At 44.5% G+C, this 24,351-nt stretch overlaps 1 protein-coding gene across 4 annotated transcripts in view; it reads left to right on the top strand.

The window, feature by feature from the left end:
• The window catches only part of CCNY (cyclin Y), a 320,349-nt gene that overhangs the window by 86,469 nt on the left and 209,529 nt on the right, over positions 1 to 24,351 (top strand). The window contains exon 1 of one of the 4 annotated variants that reach the window (XM_004049271.5): positions 2,216 to 2,546. The exons of the other annotated variants lie outside the window; for them this stretch is intronic. Coding sequence (XP_004049319.1) covers positions 2,393 to 2,546 — 154 coding nt within the window. The 5' untranslated portion in view covers positions 2,216 to 2,392. Of the gene's footprint in view, positions 1 to 2,215; positions 2,547 to 24,351 lie in introns of those variants that run through there. 4 annotated transcript variants of the gene reach the window in all.

Here is a 24,351-nt window from a genome sequence, read left to right as displayed (position 1 = left end):
TTGCAGCCACTTATTTTCCATGGACATCTGCCACTTATCCTAACAAATAGCATTAATACAGTTGAGAGCATGGAGCGATTAAAATATGGACTAATAAATGTATAAACAGTACTTTGACAGGGAGGGAAAGCACAGGTTAAAAAATGGCTAGATGTAGAGAATTAAATGAAATGTTTACAAAGCCGTTCACACGATGTCCACACATTGCTGACGCTAGATAAATATCAAGTCCCTTATTCCTTCTCTTCCCTTTTAGTAACTGGATTTGTCACGAACAGGTACTGAGGTCTGAATAAATCAAGGCATGATTTCATCTCTGGGCCTCAGTTTCCTCATATATAAAATTAAGACAGTTGTACTATTGTACTAGTTTTTTTTTCAAGAACTAGTTCAAAAACATTCCCAGCTCCCACCCCCACTCTCCCACCCCACAAGACTCTCCTCACGACTCCTTCAGTAAATATTTGGAAAAAGGGTGGGAAGTTTGTTTCTGCCACCTTATATTCTTCCCAATAAAGGCAAGAAAAGTCAGGGATGGCTGGCATTGTGGGCGTCGGGAGGGAATGCGAACCAACATTTACTGTACTTCTCTCCCAGCCAGGCATGTTCACATACCTTGATCTTAAGTCAACTGGCCTAAGTTAACTTGTTCCCAACATGACAAAACCCGATGGCATTCTAAAAGCAAAGCAAAGCAAAGCAAAGCAAAGCAAGGGCAGTCGATGAGTTGTGTTAACTTAGTTTTCTATCTCATGTTAACCTCCAAGGAACTCAAAACAACTCCACAGCGAATTCAATATTAAAATAGCTCTAGGACCCCAAGATTTATTTCACAGCTTAAAACCAGGTCACTATCAAGTCCTCGGCAAAGCTCAAAATACAATAGAAAACTCCCAAATCAAGGCCCAGCTTATTTAAATGCTTAGAAAAAAAAAAATAGCCAGGTGCCGTGGCTCATGCCCGTAATCCCATGGGAGGATTCCTTGAAGGCAGGAGTTCGATACCAGCCCGGGTTACGAAGCGAGATCCCATCTGTACAAAAAGTTAACACACACACAGACACATCCACCACCTTAGCCTGGCTTAGTGGCGGGCGCCCGTGTTACGAAGGGAGATCCCATCTCTACAAAAAGTTAACACACATACACACCCTACCTTAGCCTGGCGTAGTGGCGGAAGCCTGTAGTCCTCGCTACTTTGGAGACACACACACATACACATACATACATACATACACACACACACACACACACACCCTACCTTAGCCAGGCGTGGTGGCGCGCGCCTGTAGTACCGGCCACTTTGGAGGCTGAGGCGGGAGAATCGCTTGAGCCTAGGAGTTCGAGGCTGCAGTGAGCCGAGATTGCGCCACTGCCCTCCAGCCTGGGCGACAGAGCGAAATCATACCTCTAAAAAAATAAATTAGAAAAAGAAAAAGACAAAAAGAGCCAGCCCGGTTTCGGAGAGGCAGGTGCAGCCTCAGCGCCCTGGGCCTGCGTCCCCAACCGGGCCCTGGCTGCGCTCCCGCCCGCTGCGGGCCCCGGGGACGCACCTCGCATCCCGCGCTGGGCCCCGTTCCGTCCAGCCTGGGGGAGTGGAGGAGGCAGAGGCCGGGTGGGGAAGGGCCTCCAGAAACCGAGCTCCCGACGACGTCTCCCGCGACCCCAGTGCCCGAGAGAGCAGCGGCCCCCGGGAGCGATCCCACATCCGCGCGCGGCCGCGCCGCCCCGAACCTCCCCGCGGCCGCCGATCTGCTTCCAGGGCAGAGGGAAGGGGCGGTGACGGGGCGGGGCGGGGCGGGGCGGGGCGGGGGCTGCGGCGAGGGCGGGCGCCGCTGGCGAGGGAGGGCCGCCAGCATCTTCCCTGGCCGCGCCGCATCGCGCCGCGCGGGGTCCAGGGGCTGCGCCCACGCCCGCTGCCCGCCCGCTCGTCGGCTAGTCCCGCCGTCCGGCGCGGACACGCGTGCCCCCGGCTTGAACCGGAACCTCTTGCCGAGGCGGCCGCCGTCGCCGCAGCCGCCGGGGAAGCGGACACCGACTGGGAAGCGCGGGGGGGAGGCGGCCTGCGCGGCGCCGCCCGCCATGGCCGCGGCGGGGTGAGGTAGGCGCGGCGGCCGCAGTCGCGCGGACCCGAGCGCTCCTCCGCCGCGGATAGGCCGGCCGAGGGGGAGCCGGGGCCGTCGCCCGCTCGTCGCCGCCGCCGCCCATGGCGAGGCCCCGCCGCCGCCGCCGCTGCTGACCCGGCGGCCGGCCGCGGCTTCCGCCCCCTCCCGTGGCGGCGAGCGGGCGGGCCTCCCCACACGCCCCCGCCGCCCGCGCCCCGCGTCCACCCGCGCCCCGCTCCCGGGGACTGGGAGAACAGGATCGCAGCAGGAGTAGGGGGGCCGCCGAAGATGGGGAACACTACCTCGTGCTGCGTGTCGTCCAGTCCCAAGCTCCGGAGGAATGCCCACTCCCGGCTGGAGTCCTACCGGCCAGACACGGACCTGAGCCGCGAGGACACGGGCTGCAACCTGCAGCACATCAGCGACCGGGAGAACATAGACGGTGAGTGCGGCCCGCCGAGCCCCCTACCCGCCCCCGCGGCAACAGTCGCACAGCCAACGTCGGGGCGGCCCGGCTGCTCTTGCTTGCCCAGCCGGTCTCGGCGACCCGTGCATAACCGGGGCTTCGCCCGCGCAGCCTAGGCGCCCGGGGCCCCGCAGCCTCTGCGCGTATCCTTCGCTGGTTACCCCCAAGTGAGCGGCCGCGGAAACTTTGCAGGCCCGCGGCATCGAGCACGACGGGCCTGGGGCCGGTGTGTGCGCGTGGGTCGCGAGGTGACAGGAGCCGGCCCTCGTCTTTAATGGAGCGGCCAGAGCTGGGTGGGGGCGGCCCGGGAGCTCGGGGTTCCCGGCACTACCTGAATGCAGCCCGAAGCCAAGTTGTGCACGCGTTTGTCCTATAAAAGCGAAGTGAGTGGATTCCCATTTTGGAATCCCGGCGTCTCCAACCTGGAGTTGGAGAACCATGTTGACTTGAGTCAGTTCCCCGGAACCTTACAAATGGACTCCACTTCCCCCGTTCCCATTCTACCGTTTTTTTAAAAAAGGATTTTTTTTGAGTGGCGGTTCCAGGATTAGTCAAATAGCTTCTCCCGAGAATGCTCTTTAAAAGGTTGTCAGACACCTTTGGGTTAAGTCTCTCAGTTTTTGCATGGGCCCGAATTGCAGTCCTATGAATTTCTTATTTATTCAGGTGACTTTTGGTTGGACTGGAGTTTGCAAAAAGAAAAAAAGCTGAGACTAATTACTGCACCCAGTAATGTTTTATTTATTTTATTGGTTTGGCACATATTTATTAGCACTGTTGCTCAGTGATAACGACAGAGGGATATTTATGCATCATGCTTAAAATGTAGTTTATAGAATTTTCAACTGAAAAGATTTGAAATTGGAAGTATCTTTTTATGACAAGGTGATTTTTTTAACCCAAACATCTTCTCATAGTTAATCTGGTTGAACTAATATGAAGAAATTTTTGTGTGAATGAATGAACACAACTTCATAATTCGTTCCTGTCCACTTTAGGATGGAAGATTCTCTCCACTGTGGAAAGGCAACATTTAAACTTTGCTAAAGGAAAGATTTTTCTCGTTTGTCTTCGTGTAATTTCTTCTAAATGGTAGTTTCATCTTTTTAGGAGAGCATCTTTATTAAATGAGTGCCATGTATAAAGGGACTAACACAACGTCTGGTTTCTAGTACGCGCTTAGTAAATTATGGTTCCATATGACGTGTCTAGTGTTGTTATTTTAGATTTCCATTATTTTAAACATACGCTTAGATGTCTTTGAACTACAGCCATACTTTCTTCTTAAATTTATGCATTTAAAGGCATCTAGAAGGATGAAGGCCAGATCGGTCTTGATCACTTTCACAGCCTCTAGCACCTGAAAGAAAAGTCTCGCATATAATAAACAGTAAGTATTGTACTTTAAAGGGAGGAATAAATGAATGAGTTTATTACAGAAAGCCATTACCCAGTCCTATACTATGTTGACAGGCGAAAACTTTTGGAAATAATGTCTTCTGTATGATGTGCAGTAAATTTCCTTTTTATGTTGTGCAATATCTAGTGGAGGCTTTGTTTTGAAAGATGGATCAAAAAAGAAAAAAAAGAAGATTTACATTTCTTAGAGCCAGGCTGCATACAGTTATTATAGACTATTGTAAGGAAATAAGGTGGAAAAAATAAGTGTAACCAGCTATTTGGCACTAAGGCTTAGTACAATTTTGCCAGAGTACAGTGAAATGATATTGTATGTTCTTTCATTTCGAAGAAATCTTAAGTTTCAGTCATCAGGAATTTTTGAGAGAATGTTTGGAAGACTCTTGCAGATTCAGGATAGTTTGAGAGAGTATAGGGCAGGTTTCCAATCTAGGCTGTGGAGTGCCCTCTCATCCCAGATCCCAGTTCATATGATTATGCTAGTTTAAACCCCGAAATATTAATTCACCTTCTGTCTCTCAAATTCAATAAATAATACTTCTAGCATTGACCCAGCCAGCAGTTCTCAACATTGGTTTCAGTTAAACCAGAAATCTAGTACTGGACATTGCCATTAATATGTTTAAATCTCTCCAAGGTGATTCTGAGATGCAGGTAGGCCTGAGAATTGCTGGCTGGGCAAATCTTGGAAGTGTTACCTGCCGTTCAGGGACATTTTTGGTAGAAATTCATTATTAGAGGCTGAGAGAAGAGAACAGGTTTTAATTAAATAGAGTATATATATATATACACACTATATACATCTATATGTCTATATTTGCTCATCTATATCTGTATGTATTTGAACTGAGTTATATTGATTGTTAGGTTATTAGTAAACATTTTAAAACTACATTTTAAGAATCATTGACTCTAGTATATATCAAAAGCTGAAGTACTCAAATACCATATTTTTTATGTCCTGAAAAACATCCCACCAGCTGGTTTAGAAAGGTTTGAAGTTCATGGGTCTTCTATGATAGGTTAGTGTCTTTACATCACAGAGATATGACATATGTATCCATGCTTTCTTCCCTTTGTCACCAAGCACATGAAGGGGTAATACTTGTCCTGTAGAATTTCAGTAATTTTAGTGTCTGGGAACTTAGGTGTCTGTGGTGCTTAATGGCAACTTAATGTGTCTTTTTGCTCAGTTTATCTTAGTGTTAGGTTATTCATGTTTTTGAAATTGATATTGGATTCATGCTTTCCAGGTATTATTTCTTATAAAATAATTCAGAGATTGAGAAAAAACAGCAACACATAACAACAATAGTAATCTTCAGAACAATTCTTTAGGAAAATAAAAAAATGATAGTAATAATTGCAGCCTATATATTACTTACTCTGTAGCAGCTGTCACCAGCTGCCGCTCTAAGTACTTGGATTCCGTTCATTTACTTAGAACTCACAGTAACCCTATGGGTAATATTATCCTTACTTTAAGACAAAGAAATGAGTCATTGAGAGGAGAAATGACTTGTCCAAAGTCACACAGCCAATACGTGGCAAATGGAAACTTTCCATTGTTGCTTGACTTAGCCATCAAACATTAGCTAGTCTGGGGTTGCCTTCTGGGATAGGGTGTCTTGTCATTGCAGTCATATCCATACTTTCTCAAAGAGAAACTTCTTCTGTCTGCAGCAGTTATTCAGTCCAGACTTCCAGGATTAGATTATTTCTGTGGGAGGAAAAAGGGAGGGAGGGACTAAAGAGAATTTAAAATGTGAGGAGACCAAATAAATCAGGATACTTGTAACAGCTGTACCATAGTGTCCTTGTAGGGTTTTACCTTAAAATGGTTGATGGCAACTTCATTCTTTTTTTTTTTTTGAGATGGAGTTTTGCTCTGTCACCCAGGCTGGAGTGCAATGGCATAATCTTGGTTCACTGCAACCTCCGCCTCCCGGGTTCAAGCAGTTCTCCTGCCTCAGCGTCCCAAGTAGCTGGGATTACAGGCATGCGCCACCACGCCTGGCTAATTTTGTATTTTTAGTAGAGATGGGGTTTCTCCATATTTGTTAGACTGATCTCGAACTCCTGACCTCAGGTGATCTGCCCGCCTCAGTCTCCCAAAGTGCTGGGATTACAGGGGTGAGCCACTGCTCCTGGCCCACTCTTTTCATTTTTATAGTTTACCTGTCATCCTTGACAACTCACTTTCTCCCTCGTCCTATATCATATCTGGTAGGAAAATGTGGCTCTCTGCCCTCAGAATATATCAGACTTTGACCACTCTCAAGACCTCTGCTGCTGCTCTTCTGAAGATCTAAGCAGCTGCCATCTCCCCCAGCCCACCTGGTCTCCCTGCTTCCACCGTTGCCTGCTCCAGTCTGTTCTCGACACAACAGCCATGGCTGAGATCCTTTAAAAAACTTGAACTTATTCCTTCACTCAAAAACGGCAGTGACTCCTTATTGCACAAGTAAAAGCCTTACAGTGGTCGCTGGGGCCCCTTGGGATCTGCCTGCCATCAGCTCACTCAGTCGCTTGCTCATTCCAGCCACATTGGCCTCCTTCCCTGCCCTTCCTGGAACATACCAGACACCAACTTCCACCCCTGTTCTCTCCCTCTGCCTGAAGTGTGCTCTCTTGGCTGAGTCCCTTTATCGCCTGCAGCCTTGGTTCAAGCCTGACCTTTTCAGGGAGGCCTTCCCAATCACCTTTAAACATCCTTTCTGCCGCCCACTGGCAATCCCAGTGCATATTCCCTGCACTCCTGTTTCTTTATTCCTTAACACTTTATGATATACTATATAAGTATAAACATAAATAATAGCTACTAGCTACTAGCATGTAAGTTCCAATAGAACATTTATTGTTTGGTTCACTGATGTAACCAAGTGCCTAGAGTAGCACCTGATTCCTTGAAGATACTATAAATATTTGTTGAATGAATTTGTTGAGTGAAACCAACCATTGAAGGATGTGAATGAAAACATCATCGCGTGTGTTTATTGGGTGAGGGGAAACAGGAGGGAAGGAGAATGAAGAGGACTTGTAATAATGAAAGTGGCGTGGATGTGAAACTTTTTGGCTTTGTAGTTTAACCTGAGAGGTAGCAGATAGGGTGAAGTACTGAAAATGAAACTTAAAGGTTTTAAAGCTCAAAAAGAAAAAAAGCATACCCAGGCTGAAAGGAAACCTGGCTAATGGGAATCTGTTTAATAATGTGCTATGTTTAGTCTTTTTTCCTTGTTTCTTTCAATGAATGACTTTAGCTGTGGCCTTACATCCTTAAGGATCAAATTGAGACTCAGATGCTCAATTAACCAAAAAATACTAGATGAACATCTGCAATTATGAACATAGTCACTTATGTTGATTTTGTTGTCTGAAACATGAAGTGTCTAATGGGATATAGGTACATGGTGTTTTGGCTGTCTACAGCCAGAGAAGCTAGAAGCCTCAGGGACTCATCCCAAGCAGCGGAGGGATAACTGGCAAAACTGCTTGCCGTTAGAAGAGTGGGGACACAGGGGCAATTTGAAATCTAAGTGCCTGTAGGATGAGCTCGCATATTGCTCTTGGCTTCCTTGAGTCTCTACAATCTATTTAACATCACCTCTGCAGCGCTCTTTCTTGAATCTTGGTCCCACATTAACATTACCAGCCCTGGTGGGCAGAACATACCGTGGACTTTCTTTCCAGGCTAAGACTTATCAGCCCTGCTGTCTGCAAGGTATGTGGAGACACTCCGACCAAGCATGTGACTTCATATTAGTTAGCAGTGTGGAGAAGTGCAGTTTAAAGATTTGTCAAGAGAGCCATTCTCCATAGCACTGACCATGGGTCCATGACCTGTCTCTACTTACTTTTCATGTTTCTCTTTCACTTAGAATCAGGGAGTCGTTTGCTTCCACACACCCATTTTACAGGTGGGAAGACTGAATCTCAGAGAGGTGTAGTTTCTTGCCCAGGTCATGCAGATCATGGATGATGGTAGTAGAATTTACTTTGTTAATTTTCGGCCAACAACCGTGCTAATTACTTGACCTGTATTGTTTTTCTTAGTCTTCTTATCATTCTCCCCATTTTCTAGGTGAAGAAATTGAGCCTTAAAGGTTAAGACATTTGCGGAAGGTTCCTCAGTTTGTTAGTGGCAGCTGGGGTTCAGTCTGCTGTCAGCTTGCCTCCATGCCTCAACTGCCCTGTGACAGCTAATTAGAGAATGATCCATGTCTAGAATCTGAACCTCCTGATGGCCTGGCCCAGCCCACTTTGTTTCAAGAGATCCATAGTTATTGCCTATATGCTTTTGTCTAGCAATATTTTGTGTAAGGACTTTTACTTTCCTGCCTGCCTTTTTTTTTTTTTTTTTTTTTTAAGACAGGGTTTTACTCTCTCGCCCTGGCTGGAGTGCAGTGGCGCCATCTTGGCTCACTGCAACCTCTGCCTCCCAGGCTCAAGTAATTCTCCTGCCTCAGCCTCCCGAGTAGCTGAGATTACAGGTGCACGCCACTACTGCCCAGCTAATTTTTGTATTTTTAGTAGAGATGGGGTTTCACCATGTTGGCCAGGCTGGTCCATATGATCCACCCACCTTGGCCTCTCAAAATGCTGGGATTACAGGCATGAGCCACTGCGCCCAGCCTCCTGCTCACCCTCCTCTACAAAGCTGATGGTCTTTTTTTTTTTTTTTTTTTTTTTGAGACGGAGTTTCGCTCTTATTGTCCAGGCTGGAGTGCAGTGGTGCCATCTCGGCTCACTGCAACCTCCGCCTCCTGGGTTGAAGCATTTCCCCTGCCTCAGCCTCCTAAGTAACTGGGATTACAGGCATGTGCCACCACGTCTGGCTAATTTTTGTACTTTTAGTAGAGACGGGGTTTTGCCATGTTGGCCAGGCCGATCTCAAACTCCTGACCTCAGGTGATCTGCCCACCTCTGCCTCCCAAAATGCTGGGATTACAGGTGTGAGCCACAGTCTCCGGCCTGATGGTCTTGCTTTTACATTTCTGGCTAGATGAAACTAATGCAAGGATTAAATTTATTTCTATCCAGCAAGGGGCAGAACCAAAAAATACCAAGAAGCAGGATATGTGTGTGGCTTTGAAATTCTGTTTTAATCACATAGGGTCAGAGATTTAGCTCCAAGTGTGTCACATTGGATTGACTTTGAGGAAACAGTGCTATTTTTCACAAGAGGGCTATTGACAGTATCATACTTGTCACACTTCAAAGTATGAATCCTTTCATGATTCAACATTGGGCTGTGAGGGTAGGTCCCCAGCAATGACAGTTGATGTAAGTCCCTCATCCTTTCAGTATTATTTCCAGTTTATAGCTGGAAGAAGGGTGAGAGTTCACTTTCTCTGCAGCATTTCTCATCCTCTTAAGATGTTGAGTAGTTTGTTGCTTGGAGCCTTGGTCAGGAGACCATTTCTTCTCTGATTCTCAGCATTATTCTAGCCTGTCTTTCCTGAAGAAACGAGAGGCTCAAGGAAGGTAAAGTCAGAGAAGCCTCTTCTCGGGATTTATAGGGTGTGCTCCCAGCTCTGCGAAGTATGGTGGAGGGCAAAGAGAGGAAGCCTTGTAATGGAAAGACCCGCATTCCAGATGAGGTTCTACTTTTACTGAGGGGCCTCCGTCCTGCTGAGCCTCACCTTCCTCTTCTGCTTAAAAAAAGTGCTTAAAAATACTGCCTTGCCTTGGGCTGGGCGCTGTGGCTCATGCCTGTAATCCCAGCACTTTGGGAGGCTGAGGCAGGCGGATCATGAGGTCAGGAGATCAAGACCATCCTGGCTAACATGGTGAAAACTGGTTTTTACTAAAAATACAAAAAAAAATTTTTTTTTCAGTTGGTATACTTTTTTTTTTTTACTTTTTTTTTTATTATACTTTAAGTTTTAGGGTACATGTGCACAATGTGCAGGTTTGTTACATATGTATACATGTGCCATGTTGGTGTGCTGCACCCATTAACTCGTCATTTAACATTAGGTATATCTCCTAATGCTATCCCTCCCCACTGCCCCCACCCGACAACAGGCCCCAGTGTGTGATGTTCCCCTTCCCGTGTCCATGTGTTCTCATTGTTCAATTCCCACCTATGAGTGAGAACATGCAGTGTTTGGTTTTTTGTCCATGTGATAGTTTGCTGAGAATGATGGTTTCCAGCTTCATCCATGTCCCTACAAAGGACATGAACTAATCATTTTTTATGGCTGCATAGTATTCTGTGGTGTATATGTGCCACATTTTCTTAATGCAGTCTATCATTGTTGGACATTTGGGTTGGTTCCAAGTCTTTGCTATTGTGAGTAGTGCCACAATAAACATACATGTGCATGTGTCTTTATAGCAGCATGATTTATAATCCTTTGGGTATATACCCAGTAATGGGATGGCTGGGCGAAATGGTATTTCTAGTTCTAGATCCCTGAGGAATCACCACACTGACTTCCACAATGGTTGAACTAGTTTACGTCCCACCAACAGTGTAAAAATGTTCCTTTTTCTCCACATCCTCTCCAGCACCTGTTGTTTCCTGACTTTTTAATGATTGCCATTTTGACTGGTGTGAGATGGTATCTCATTATGGTTTTGATTTGCATTTTAAAAAATTAGCCGGGTGTGGTGGCGGGTGCCTGTGGTCCCAGCTACTCAGGAGGCTGAGGCAGGAGAATGGCGTGAACCCAGGAGGCGGAGCTTGCAGTGAACTGAGGTAGCGCAACTGCACTCTAGCCTGGGTGACAGTGAGACTCCATCTCAAAAAAAAAAAAAAACAAAACTGCCTCGCCTTACACATTGAGGTAGTACTACGAGGATCCAAATGAGGCTAAAATGCTTAATAAGCCACAAAGTACTAGATGAACTTATGTCATTATGAATGTGGTACTCATATTGATTTTCTTGTATTATATGTGAAGTGTACTCCAGTATCTCCACCTAATTATGTTTGGACTGTCCATAGCTGGAGAAGCTGGAAGCCTAAAGAGCTTATCCTAACAAAGACATCAAAGCAGGCTTCAAGGCAGTCCCAGAGCATAACTGTAATTTTAGAGCTGGGTAGGGTAAGGTTATATAGAGCTGTCTGACCTTTGAGTGGGATGCTTGCTGGCTGTAGAATTTGGAATAGAAATACTATTTCTCAGATTCATTACTCTTCTGAGTTGCATCTTTCTGAAGTCAGTGTGATGCCACACAGGAGCAGTGGGATGAATATTTGAAGAAGCTTTCCCTGACTCCTGGGGTAATGGAACCCACCCAGGCTGTCTGCTAACTGTGTCCCCGGAACCACATTCCTAGGAATGTCAGCATGCACCCTTAGGTGCAAGCTGGAGCCAGGGCTTGCTTGCTTGCTTGCTTATTTATTTATTCAAAGAATAGGATTTTGAGGCATGCATAAATATGCTTTATTATATTAAAATACTGCTTTTAATAAAGGGTAGTTGGTTACCTAAAATAATAAGATCAAGCGTTCCTCAGCAGGTTATTAGGGGCTGTTGTTCTCATTTCTTTTAGGAAAGGAATCTAACTGGCTAGACCCACAATTGCAGGGAGCTCAGGAGATACCCCACCCATCTTTTCTTTCTTGCTGTTGTCTCTGTGTGTTGCTGGTAGCTGTTGCTAGGCTCTCTGTCTCTCTTTACTTTTTCTAGGGGCTTCCTTTGCTATCTGCCAGCTTGGAAAGAAGGGTGTGCTAAAGCTAAAATTGAGCATGTCAGCCTGGCAACTCAGATTGGTGGATCCCACACATCAGCAAGATTTTGCCTGTAAAGTCTCTTGATGACTCTGGCAGAAGAGGTCATTTCAGGGGTTGGCCAACTCCAGACTGCCACTTTGTTGCCTTGCCAGGAAGGTTGCTTTTCAAATAGATAAGTGGAAAACCTGTAAATCTCTTTTTTTCACCTGTGTCAGAAGATGGACATTCTATACATTAGGTTTTACTGTTTTTTTGAGACGGGTTTTGTTCTGTTGCCCAGGCTGGAGTGCAGTGGCATGAGCTTACTGCAAACCTCCGCCTCCTGGGCTTAAGTGATCCTCCCACCTCAGCCTCCTGAGTAGCTGGGACTATAGTCGTGTGCCACCATGCCCAGCTAATTTTTGTATTTTTTGTAGAGACAGGGTTTCGCCTTGTTGCCCGGGCTGGTCTCGAACTCCTGGGCTCAAGCCATCTGCCCGCCTCGGCCTTCCAAAGTGCTGGGATTATAGGTGTGAGCCACCATGGGTGGCCCCGTTAGTTTGTAAAGAAACTTTTTTGTTATTGTTTTGTTTTGTTTTTTAGTATGGTTTAAAAACTGATCTGAGAGGCAGTTTCATAAAGAAATTGTAAAATGTTTTGGGCCATGGTAACAACTCTGGGCTGAGTCTAGTCTCCCATGGTTATACTACTTGCATTAAAAATTACTTCACTGCAGACACATCATCCCTTATTGGGGATGTGTAGTGGGGCTTCAGACACATTGTCCCGTACTGGGGATGTATAGTGGGGCTTCACTGGGTATGGTGTATTTGAGTGGCTTGCTCAGCAGAGATGTGTGAGCAGCTTAGACATGTCAGCTGGCTCCTGGTACTGAGAGAAATACAGCTGGGCACAGTAAGGAGAATTGTTAGCAACTACAATCACATCCGTGCCAGTTTGCTTTGTGAGCTTTGCAGAAATCCCAGTTGGGTGGTGAAATGCAAGTCACTTCTATTTTGGATGCCTCTGATTATAGACCTTCTGACTGTTGAAGGCTGACTAGGAAATACTCTGCATGGGAGTTCTATGTAATATAGCTATATGTTTCAAAACTGTGAGTGCAGTGCTTACAACATTTTATAAGCAAGTTCTTTATTTTGGGTGGATGCTTCTGTTCTTGGTGGTCAATAAGGAAAAAGAGCAGTTATTAAGGATATTTTGTTTATATTTGGTAAGCTCGTTGTCTCACACTGCAGATTTAACATGAATCAGAGGAATTAGTGTATGGGTGGGTAGGATGAGTTCTGTTTTTTGCTTCTCAAGAAAAGATTTCACTCCAAATTTAGAATTCTGTCTATTAATGATTATATGATCTTAGGATTTTAATTGACTTTCAGGATTTTATTGGATACATTTATTCCAGTTAGTGCAATGATAATAATCCTTTAAATTATTTCTGGTTCTTTCAGTAGGTTTGTAAAATTTGTGTAGTTGTTTAAAAGTCCAGGTTTTACAGCTCCTCGTCTGTGTATCCTGTCAAAGTCCCAGAGAAGAAAGAAGTCATGGTGCTGTGTTTAATCCAGTTTCAAAAATTTCAGACGCACATATTTATCAAGGATTCCTTTCATTTACAGTGAGTGTTAACTTTTGTCAGTTTAGGGATAATCTTATTTTTCCACAGCCTTTTTTCCCTCAAGCTGTGAACCGTTATTGCACCATGTAGTGCTTGTTGCTCTTTTGCTTGCAAAGTGATGATAAGCAGTTTATATAGCATTAGAGATTGTCTTCTATATTCTGAAAGCCAAAGCTGATGTTATTGAAGAGTTACAAGTTGTTTATTCACTCTAATGTTAGCAAATGTTCGACTCCCACTTTTCTGTAAGATAAGTCTGATGTCTGATTTGTCATTTCTCCTATTTGGTGGTAGGGAGTCTGGAGGAAGCCTAGCAACCTTGCTGTTCAGAAAGGATGATGCCAGGCATAACCATGGAGGGGTCCATCTGAGGGCTGCTTTGCGAACCACTGGCTTCTGAGGAAGATTGTTGGTTCCGTTAGGGCACATATCTTAAGCACCGTGTGTGCTCTGCAGGCACACTTGGCTGTTGGTTGAATTCTCTTCTGAAGCAGGAGGATACGACTTCGTCACTCACAGTACGAAGCTGCCTGCAGCCTCTGGGTGTTGGAAGTGTAAGATGTGAGCAGAGAATATGAGCAGGAGCCCCCGTCCAGGGTGGGATGAGTCAGGGAGGACCCCATTGCAAGATAGCAGGGCTCTGAAAGCCCGGCAGGGCCCTGAGAGGTCAGCAGCAGGCAGCCAGAAGTAGGTTGGGTGCTTTTATTCTTAGCGATGTTTGGGTGCCTGTGTGCTGTGCCCTGGAGAATGGTTCGGGCTGGACAGCTAGCATGGCAGTGATTCTCAGTCAGGGATGGTCTGAATCTGGACACAATTTCCTTCTTTAATGGAGCTAATCTTGTGAGAGAAACAGTTGTTGAAATCTAAGTTGGGTTTTTTTTTTTTGAAAATGAACCTTACTCTTGTATCCAGGATATTTTGTAAGGGAGCATTGTAACAGGAATCTAGTGACCCTTGAACAACACTAACTTGAACTGTGCGGGTACACTTCCATGTGGATTTTTTTCCAACCAAACCAGGTTGAAAATGCAGTGTTCTCGGGATGTAAAATAGAGGGCCACCTTTTTGTGTATCAGCGGTTTCCACAGGGTGGACTGTGGGACTTGAGCGTGCTTGGGTTTTGGTATCTGCAGGGGTCCTGGAACCAATCCCCCTCGGACACTGAGGGATGGCTGTAGAGGTAAGAGTGAAGGGTACCTCTGGAAGGAGAGCTCAGCAGGTGAGTTAGAGAAGGGATGGTGTAGATGCGTGAGCAGTTGCTAGGAGACAGCGAGCTGCCTCATGGACACAGCAGAGCCTCTCCTTGCTACCCACTCTCCCACAACCTCAGACTACATCTGTGTCTTCACTTTGGAAGTGGCATGTTGTCAGTCAAGGCCTCAAAGAGTGCATTTCCCTGCCCTCTTTGTCTGGCTTTAACATGGTTTGAAACATGATGTTAAACTACAATATTGATGCCAACCAGAGAAGGACAGTGTGCAAGTTGACGATACACTTCTTAGTGTTCTGTTCCCTAAGCTCATTTTCATAAATGGGTTTCTTTCTTGATTAGTCATATTCACATATGAATGTGTATTTGCTAAATCTCAATTCTTGGTGTGAAATTCAAGGACACTTTAAAGCAGGAATTGATAAGGAAGCTATAGCAGGGTTTCTCCCTCCCAGCACTGTTGACATTAGGGGGGGCTGCCCTATCCATTGCAGGATGTTTAGCGGCCTCCCACCTCTGTCCACCAGATGCCATGCCAGCCGCAGCAACAGCACCCTCCATAACAACAACAAAAAAATGTTTCCAGATGTGGCCAAATGAAATCTCCCCTGAGAGGGCAACTCCTCTACTCTGCCTGAAAATCAGTGCCTTACAGGCTCTAGGATTCCAGGTGAAAGAGAAATTTAGTAGAGCAATTTGCAGTGGTTCTGCTTTCTTCTTATCTGTCACTTGCACACATCACGGCCTCAGGGGTTGCAGGGGTTGCGCAGCTCCAGGGTTGTCATTAGCATCAGATTTTGATGGGAATGAGCCCTATGTCTCCTCCTCCAGCTTTGCAAAGGGCTGCGTTGTTCCTTTTGACTCCTTAGAACTAACATTAGGTTCTAAGATGGTGTTCCTAATGGTGCTGTTGACAGGAAAGACATTGGCCACCGTTCTGACAGTGGGTGGTGGGGTAGCTTTCTGTGTGCACTTGGAAGTTGTGTAATTTCTTTAACTCAGATTCAAAATTCACTTAATTTTTTGCCCTTATTCCTTTTGCTTTTTTTCCTTCCTTTTTTATTGAAAGAGTACTAAATTTTTCTTCTTTTATCCAGCAGTTTTGTTTCTTATTCATTTTTCACATTAGCTACTTCTGTATGTGTGTGTTTCGTATTTTATGAGTACTCACAGTGGACTTTTTTTTTGAGAGTCTATTCTGATGAGGAATATGTAAATGGAATGACAGTTAAGAGTCTGTAAAGTTCTAATCCGACTACATTTTCTGACAGTGTGTAGCTTTGGCTTGGTTCAGGTGCTGAATTGGTTTTGTATCTTTGTGGACTGTTTGAAATCTCAGCTGCAGCATGATGACCTGGCCCCCTGAGGCAGGTGGTGAACTGAACAGGCATTTGATTCAGGGGTCTGGCATTCAAGGACATCCTTAGTGGAAAACTTTGAAGGGGAGAAAAACCCTTGTTTTGTTGCATCTCTGTTGCACTGTTGAGGAAAAATAGTGATGAGATCATTTAAATTATTTGATCTCAAGAGTCACTTCCATTAGTCAAGTGCACTGCTGCTGGATTGAGGAAATGGCAGCGTGGGTTTCTTGAAATAGAGGTTTAGAAATTCGAGTCTTGATTTTCAGCTTGCCTAGGTGAAGGAAGCTCCAAAGAATGTCGTGACACAATATTCCTGACAAACATTGTCTCTAAGTATATTTGAACCAAAAATGTCAGTTCCTTAGAAGAAAGTATGTTTATAAATATACAAATGGAAGTGATTCTTGAAATTGAAGGTGCCTTCCAAAAGTCTGAGGTTTGAAAACATTTAGTCAACTCTTGCCCTGTCCATATAGCACACAACTTTTATTAGGAAAGTTATCATTATAAGAGAGTAGCTATTCGTTACAGAGGTGGTTTTCAACACTGATGTTACAGAGCTCAAAGGGGACTGCCCAGGCCATTACCACAGGATTAAAAAGGCCTCTGCATGTGATTGTCGGGACTTATGTCAGTGTGTGCACAACCAATCAGGAAGATTATTTGGAGTTGTGAAAATGAACCTCTTCTGTTTATATGACACATCTGGAAGTGACGTGGAAGATGAACTCTTCAGGTCAATTTAGGTGAAGCTGCCAAACCTTGATTACTTTCTCTGTATTCTTTTGGTATTCTGTGGTCCTTCAAAGTGACTTTAAGTACTGTTTTTAGAGTGATTCTGAAGTTTAAACAAGCTCAGTATATGCCTAATTTCCTGAAATAGGAGGTCTCTCAGGGAAGGTCCAGCCTAACCCAAGTTAAATACGTTCTTTAGTTCTATCAGCTGTTTTTCAGATGCAACTAATCTAGAAAGTTTGTTTGCACAAAATAAAAATATGGCAAAATGTGTTTTATACTACTTACATAGTGGGTGCTTAGTTTGTGGGAAACAGGGATATATTTCTGAAACAAGGACAATTATGCTTACAGAATATTTTAAGAATTTTTATTTTAAGTATATAATACCATTGGAACAAGATGAACAGCACTGCTTCTTATGAGATACCCTTACAGGACCTCCTTTGGTAAAAGGGTAACTAGCTAATTATTAGGGTAGTGTATATGTAGGGAGAATATTTATAATAAGCCTGAAATCACATTCTCTTTGCAAAGACCAGTGCTCATCCTGAATGTCTTCAGCCTAATAATCTAAAGAGCCATTTATTATACAGTTTGGTGGTTGGATTTAGCCATCTTGTGGTGGGAGCAGTCACTGAGCTCCAAGTTAAGTTAGCCACATTGTTTTGTTTGCTTCTGAGTGTATAAGTGATCTACCTAGTTTTCAAGTATTTTAAGATGTTTGGCATATGATATTTTCACCTTCAGTTCACTTATTTTATTCCATTGAAGTGTTAACGCTGACGGTGGGTCACTGTATGGGGTGACAGTGGCTGAAAAACTGATTGCAAAGCTGTATTTAAAATTTTTTTCAGAGTTCAAGAGTGATGTCAGTTCTTCAGTTTGACATTCTTGCTATAGATAGAGGTTATGTAAACACAATGCTAGTACTCCAAGGAACTAAACAAGCTGAGAAGTTAGTGGAGTTCCTTTCCTTTCTTGTTAAGCTAATATTTGTAGCAAGTGGCTGCATCCCCTTGAAGTGTTTGTGGAATGTGTTCTCTTCATCCACAGAGAAGATGTTGGAGAGAAAACAGAATTAACTAGGCAAGTAGTTGGCTGAGAGAATTACCAGTGCCTGGGGTGACTAGGCTTAGAGCCACAGCCATTGTAGGTGGTCCACAAATATGGTAGCCTGAGCAGAGGGCCATTTTCTAGAAATGTGAGAATTTGATGTCCCCGTGGGAATTCGAGGTTCAGTTCTTCAGTAGGTCAACAACCATTGGTCAGTCCAAGTTCTGCCTTCCAGCCTCCGTGCTGGATGCTGGGAATACGAAGGTCAACATTATTTGGACCTTGCGCTTAAGGACATAATGATCTATTAGGTGAGACAGATGCAAATAAGGGATTACAATACGGTGTATAGGGGAAGAAGGGACACCAGAGTCCCCTGGATGGCAGAGGATGTGGTCAGGGTAAGTTAGCAAATAAGCGCTGCCTGATTAGTGAGGGGAAAGAGTGGTGAAGGGGGTGGGACAGTGAGGCAGAGGCCGGTAAGGCCAAGGCAGGCACAGGGTAATTTGCTTCTGAAAGATCCAGGCTGGACTGGGCATATGTTCCTTTTTTCTTTCTTTCTTTCTTTTTTGAGATAGGGTCTCACTCTGTAACCTGGACTGGAGTGCAGTGGTGAGATCATGGCTCACTGCAGCCTTGACCTCCCAGTCTCAAGCAGTCCTTCTGCTTTAGCCTCCCGAGTAGCTGGGACCACAAGTGTGCACCACCATGCCTGGCTAAGTTTTTAAATTATTTGTACATACAGGGTCTTGGCATGTTGCTTAGGCTGGTCTGGAACTCCTGGGCTCAAGTGATCCTCCTGCCTCAGCCTCCCAAAGTGCTGGGATTACAGTCATGAGCTACCACACGTGGTGGGTATATGTTCCTTTTGAAGTCAGTAGGTAGTTTAGTTGAACTTGTTCGTAGCTCAGTCCCCAAAGATTTAATGAATTGTGCTCATTAAGAGGACGTTTGTTGGAAAAGAGATTTCACAATGATGGATGTGTACTGGAGTTTCTTGTATATTTTTATATACTCTAGATTCTGGAGAATGATCACTCGGTTTTAGTGTGGAAGACAGAATAGACGTCTTTAGAACTGTAAAAGGAATAAGCTATTTTTGTTGAGTATGAGAAGAAGATAGCCTTCGTGGAATCACAGGCTGTTCAGAGCATCAAGGACCTCATACTGTAGAGATCCTCATGTTACAGATAGGACAGCTGGGCTGCCAAGAGGAGCTGCTCCTCGGCTCCCCAAAGCTGGTTCACAGCAGTTCTCAGTCTGAGAGCAAGTCTTCTGATATTGGGGTCAGATCCTTTCACTGCAACACACTGTACCTCTTTTAAACCAGTTCTTATAGCAAGGTAAAAGTTTCTCAAGAAGAAATTGACCTATCTTAATGTTTTTCTTTTTTAATGTGATGTTAGTCTCAGTAAGAATTATGTTTTAGGGAACTGTATTAGTTGAAAAGCTGTACAAGAAATTACCCCAACATTTAGTAACTTAAAACAACAACATTTATTGTCTCTCAGTTTTTGTGAGTCAGGACTCCCAGCTTAGCTGAGAGCCTCTGGCTCAGGGTGTCTCCTGGGATTACAGCTGAGCTCTCAGGTGGGGCTGTAGTCAACTCATGGCTCAACTAGGGGAACTGCCTTCAGGCTCACTTACGTGGCCAATGCAGGCATCAGGTGCTCACTGGCTGTTGGCTGGATACATCAGTTTCCTGCCACATTGGCCTCTCCATAGGGCAGCTGGCTTCCCCTGGACCAAGTGATCCAAGAGAGAGCAAGAGAGACCAAGAGAGACCCACAAGATGGAAGCCATACATAGTCTTTTTTTTTTTTTTTTTTTTTTGGGATGACGTCTCACTCTGTCGCCCAGGCTGGAGTGTATTGGCGGGATCTCAGCTCACTGCAACCTCTGTCTCCTGGGTTCGAGAGATTCTCCTGCCTCAGCTTCTTGAGTAGCTGGGATTACAGGCACCCACCACCACGCCTGGCTAATTTTTGTATTTTTGGTAGAGACGGGGTTTCACATGTTGGCCAGGCTGGTCTCGAACTCCTGACCTCAAGTGATCTGTCCGTCTTGGCCTCCCAAAGTGCTGGGATTACAGGCATGAGCCACCGCACCTGGCTGGAAGCCATAGTCTTATAACCTGAGCTTAGAAGTGACATTTCATCACTGCTATTTGATAGAATCAAGTCATTAAGTTGAGGGGACAGTATTATGTTAATACAAGAGTGTGAATACCAGGAGATACATTGGGGCCCATCTTGGATGCTGCCCACGACAAACATGGATTAAGATTCTGTTGATTGTGTTTAAAAGAAGTTCACTAAAACTGACTTCCGCAAAACAGACGGGGAGTGGGAGAGAGAATAACTATGGGATCTGAGGATTTTTCATGGAGACCAAGGGTGAGGAGCATAACTAAGTCTCATGAAGAACTGGACTTGGAAGGTGGACAGTCTGTAGGAACTGAGGCAGCTTTCTCCTTCAGTATCTTAATAGTAAATTCTCCTTTCTTTCTGAGTCAGTCTTATGTTTCACGTGTCTCAAATTTATTTTTCTTTTAATCTTTATTCTTTATAAAATAGCTATTTTTCTTTGTCTACACATGGTGGAAAATGGCCACCCCAGTGGTTCTAGGACCATAAAAGACTAATGGGAAGAATTTCTGTGTCCCAGGAGAGAGGATTGAGTTTCCTTTGCCCCACTAGTGGGATGGCTCCCCCTATGAAAATTGTCCAGTGAGCAGGGTCAAGGTTTAGGTTTGGGGTACGGACATGAGTGCAGGAGCCTTACTCTCCTGTGTGTTGTGGGGGATGGATAAAGGGGATGAAGTTGGAGGGGTTTAGTTAATGGTTGGGACAGCAAATTTCAGAGAAGAGCATTTGGAAATAATTTTCTCAAATACATATTTTTAAAATCCATATTTGATTTTTTTTCCTCAGGATTCCCAAGCATAGTAGAGCTAAAATGAATTAATTTGGGTAAAAGTAAAGTTAAGGCTAAGTTAGGAAACACTTTTAAAAACAGGAACCTGCTGCGTGCGGTGGCTCCTGCCTTGTAGTCCCAGCACTTTGGGAGGCAGAGGCGGGTGGATCACCTGAGATCAGGAGTTCAAGACCAGCCTGGCCAACATTGTGAAACCCCATCTCTACCAAAAATACGAAAATTAGCTGGGTGTGGTAGCGCATGCCTGTAGTCCCAGCTACTCGGGAGGCTGAGGCAGAAGAATCGCTTGAACCCAGTAGGCAGAGGTTGCAGTGAGCCAATATTGCGCCATTGCACTCCAGCCTGGGCAACAGAGCAAGATACTGTCTCCAAAAAAAAAAAAAAAAAAAAAAAAGAGGAACGTTAGTGGAAAAGCAAGGTTTTCTATATTAATTATTTAAAAAATGTCTCTGAGACTAGTATTAACCTGGAAAACTTACTGATTATCGTAAGTACTATTTCTCGCTCTCTCTTTAGTTGCCCCTTATAAATTCCAGGTTTAACAACTTTTTAAAATGTTCTTATGCCATGAACATCTGTCAGCTTTCCTATCTTAGATTTTTTTTTTTTTAGGAGCTTATGTAACTTGAAATGAAATTACCATTTTTTGTTCTAAAACTGCCCATTTAGTGTGTTGATAGGGTTTTGCTTTTGGCTTCAGTTGATTTCAATAGATGACAAAGGTGCAGAAAAGGTTTTTATTTTCATTTTTGCATGCTTGTTCACTTCCATGGCACTTTAAAATGATGCACACTCTGGCTTAGCTGCAAGAAAGCTTGTATTACAAAGATAGAAACCAAAAGCCTTTTCTGGAGGTGTTTTTCTTTTTGCTTTGTAGATAAGTCAGAATCCTGTAAAACCTAAAGACAGTCTACCAGTTGCATAGTTGGGTAGTTTTCATTTTTGTTCTTGGAGTTGGATCTGAGCAGTTCAGCAGTAGCAGCGATTAAAGCATGTTAGTGTATGGTAAACACTTATGCTTGTACATCTTAAGATGTTGCTTTGTTGGTCAAAATCCGATTTTAAAAGTTGAGACTGGTGCAGTGGTTTTGGGAATTAACACATGGTAAACAGCTCTGTTCCCAGCCCCCAATTCTCCATGATTCCGCGTTGGGGTAGCTGGTGTTGTAGCGCATGTTTGAGGACGTGGATGTGGCAACGGGAAGCATGCTTCACATGGGGTGGGTCCACAGAGCCTAGCATGGTTGGCTGGGTGGTGCTTCTTCAGAAAAATCTGCGCCCACTCCTTAACCTCTTCATGTTTTACTCATACTCTGCTATTGTGGGTTTAGGTTTGGCAATAATGCTGCTACTTACATTGAGAACCTAATAGGGAAAAAAGACTGGGCTTTGTAGTTGCAACAATTGCTGGGAAGATGCAACAAGTTTTTCTAGCTTCTTATTATGGTTTACTGTGATCCATTCTCTTAAAACTATTCTTTCTTATAATCCTCTCTCTCTCTCCTTAACAGATGTGGAGTTGATCATGCCACTGCCCTGCTCACAATCCCTGAGTGGCTTCTGTTGTGGTTAGAGTAAATACATACTCCTCCCCGTGGCTCAGAGTCATTGGTGTCTGTCCCCTGCCTGCCATGTAAACCTCCTTTCTCGTTGTGACTCGATGCACAAAGGCCTCCCAGTGTTTTTCAAGCTTCCAACTTTGTCTGTCTCAGGCTCTGTACAGATGTTCTTCCTTCTGCCCTGCATGCTCTTCCCAAAGCTCATCACCTGGCTGGCTTCTGGGCATCCCGCATCACCTCTTCAGGCTTTTTCCTAAGAACATAATCCAGAGAGAGCAGCCCCTGCTCCTGCCCCTGCCCCTGCCCCTGCCCCAGCCCCTGCCCCAGCCCCAGCCCCATCCCCAGCCCCAGCCCCAGCCCCATCACGCTCAGTCACTTTACCTTTATGAGGTAATGTTTACCACAGTCTGAAATTATCTTATTTGCCTGTTGCTTGTGTTTCCCCCACTCCCAGAATAGAAACACAATGAGGACAGGGACATGTCTTGCCCATACGATGCCTCCATCACCTAACACAGTACTTCGCATATAGTAGTTCTCAGGAAATACTCGAATGAATAGAAGTGCTGCATTCATTTAACACATAGCAAACATTTTTTTGTATGTGTGTTTCTAGACCTTGGCATTTTTAAAGAGCACTGGTCAGTTTGTAAAATATCCCTCAATTTGACTTTGTCTGGTGTTTCCTCTGGATTAGATTCAGATTATGTATTTTTGGTAGAAGCAGTGCCTCGTGTCAGAAGGCATGTGTCTGTTTATCCCAGCATTGGGGATGCTAACTTTGATCTCCTGTGAAGCTGTGTCATATTCTAGGTTTCTTCAGTGTACTGTTGCTGCTTTTCTCTTTGTAATTAATAGGTAATTTGTGGGGAGATTTAGACTTTGTAAATATTCGATTTCTTATCAAACTTTCACTCACAAGTTTTAGTATCCATTGACGGTTTTTTAGGTCCTTCTGTATCTATTAGCAGGCATTCTCTTGTAAGGAAAAGCTCTCCCTTCTCATCATTTATATATTGATCAGTATGGGTCATGGATTGTTATTTCATTGAGTTTTAATCTATTATTTTTTTGTTGTTGCTTAAGTTGTCCAAACTTTGACTGGTGGGAGCCTCTTCAAACTGGTTTCTTTTCAAGCTGTGTTCTTTTGCTGTGTCCTTATCATTCCTTCAGTGCTTCTTTAATTTCTGGCAGGACATTTGCTTTTTAGAAATCATTTTTCTCTTGATTTGGAAAACGCACTTTTTTGCTTTTTTTGCCCCCCGCAAGAAGTATGGATGTAATACTTCCCTTTACAGAACACCACCATAACATCTGTACTCATTCATGATACCTACAAATGTGACCTTAAGCAAGTCTTTTTTTTTTTAACTCACATGATTTTTCTTGCTGTTTCTGTGAAATCTAAGAGGAGCAGCTTGTCTGTTTGTAGCTCAGGGACAGAATAGCATTGTGTGAGGTGGTCCACATATTTGTTGAATACTGCCAGTGCATAAAGCATTCTACCTGGAGCTGGAGAGAATCACACAAGAGAGTAGAAGAGAGTTATGTATCTGCTCTCAAGGATGGCGGGATTCAGTGGAGAAAGACAAGACTGTACTGCATGTAGGAACAAATGAAGTTGAAAAGGTTAATTTTCACAACTAACAGTCTTCCTTATCCTGCTCATGGGTAAAGATTACAATTTAATTTGTAGCAGTAGTGAGTCTTGAAAACTCGGTGCCATTTATGACCACTTCTTGTCAAGCTCACACTTGAGACAAGTCAAGGGCCAAAAAGGCCTGACCTGTAGATACAACAAGCCACTTGTAGATTTAGGTGGTTAATTACTTATAGAGACAGAGAAAAGAAGGAGGCAAAGATACCAGCTTCCTGTAGTTCTTGTCTAGCATACCAAGAAGGGTGACACTGAAACTCACAGCTGATGACCGTGAGCCACAGGATTCCGGGCTCCTGAGGAGCTAGATCCAGATGGCAGCTAAGTGGGTTTTCTGGACCCTTATTTGAGGCCAGGTGAAGGGATGCCCAGAAAGCCCATGCTTCACCAGAACCCAGGAGGCAATGAGGACCTGTCTCCCGTTGGCTGCCAGGGAAGTAGGGAGGTGAGTGGGCGCTGACATAGCATCCCTCTCTCTTGTGTTCCTGGAGGGTCATAAGGTGTTCTTCCAAGACAGACAAAGCATCTGTGCTTCAGGCCTTGCCTACATG

Source organism: Gorilla gorilla, chromosome 8 (genome assembly GCF_029281585.2).
Source record: "Gorilla gorilla gorilla isolate KB3781 chromosome 8, NHGRI_mGorGor1-v2.1_pri, whole genome shotgun sequence".
In the NCBI taxonomy this organism is placed as follows: domain Eukaryota; kingdom Metazoa; phylum Chordata; class Mammalia; order Primates; family Hominidae; genus Gorilla; species Gorilla gorilla.
Note: the sequence above shows the minus strand (reverse complement) of the source record. Positions and strands in the feature narration are given on the sequence as shown.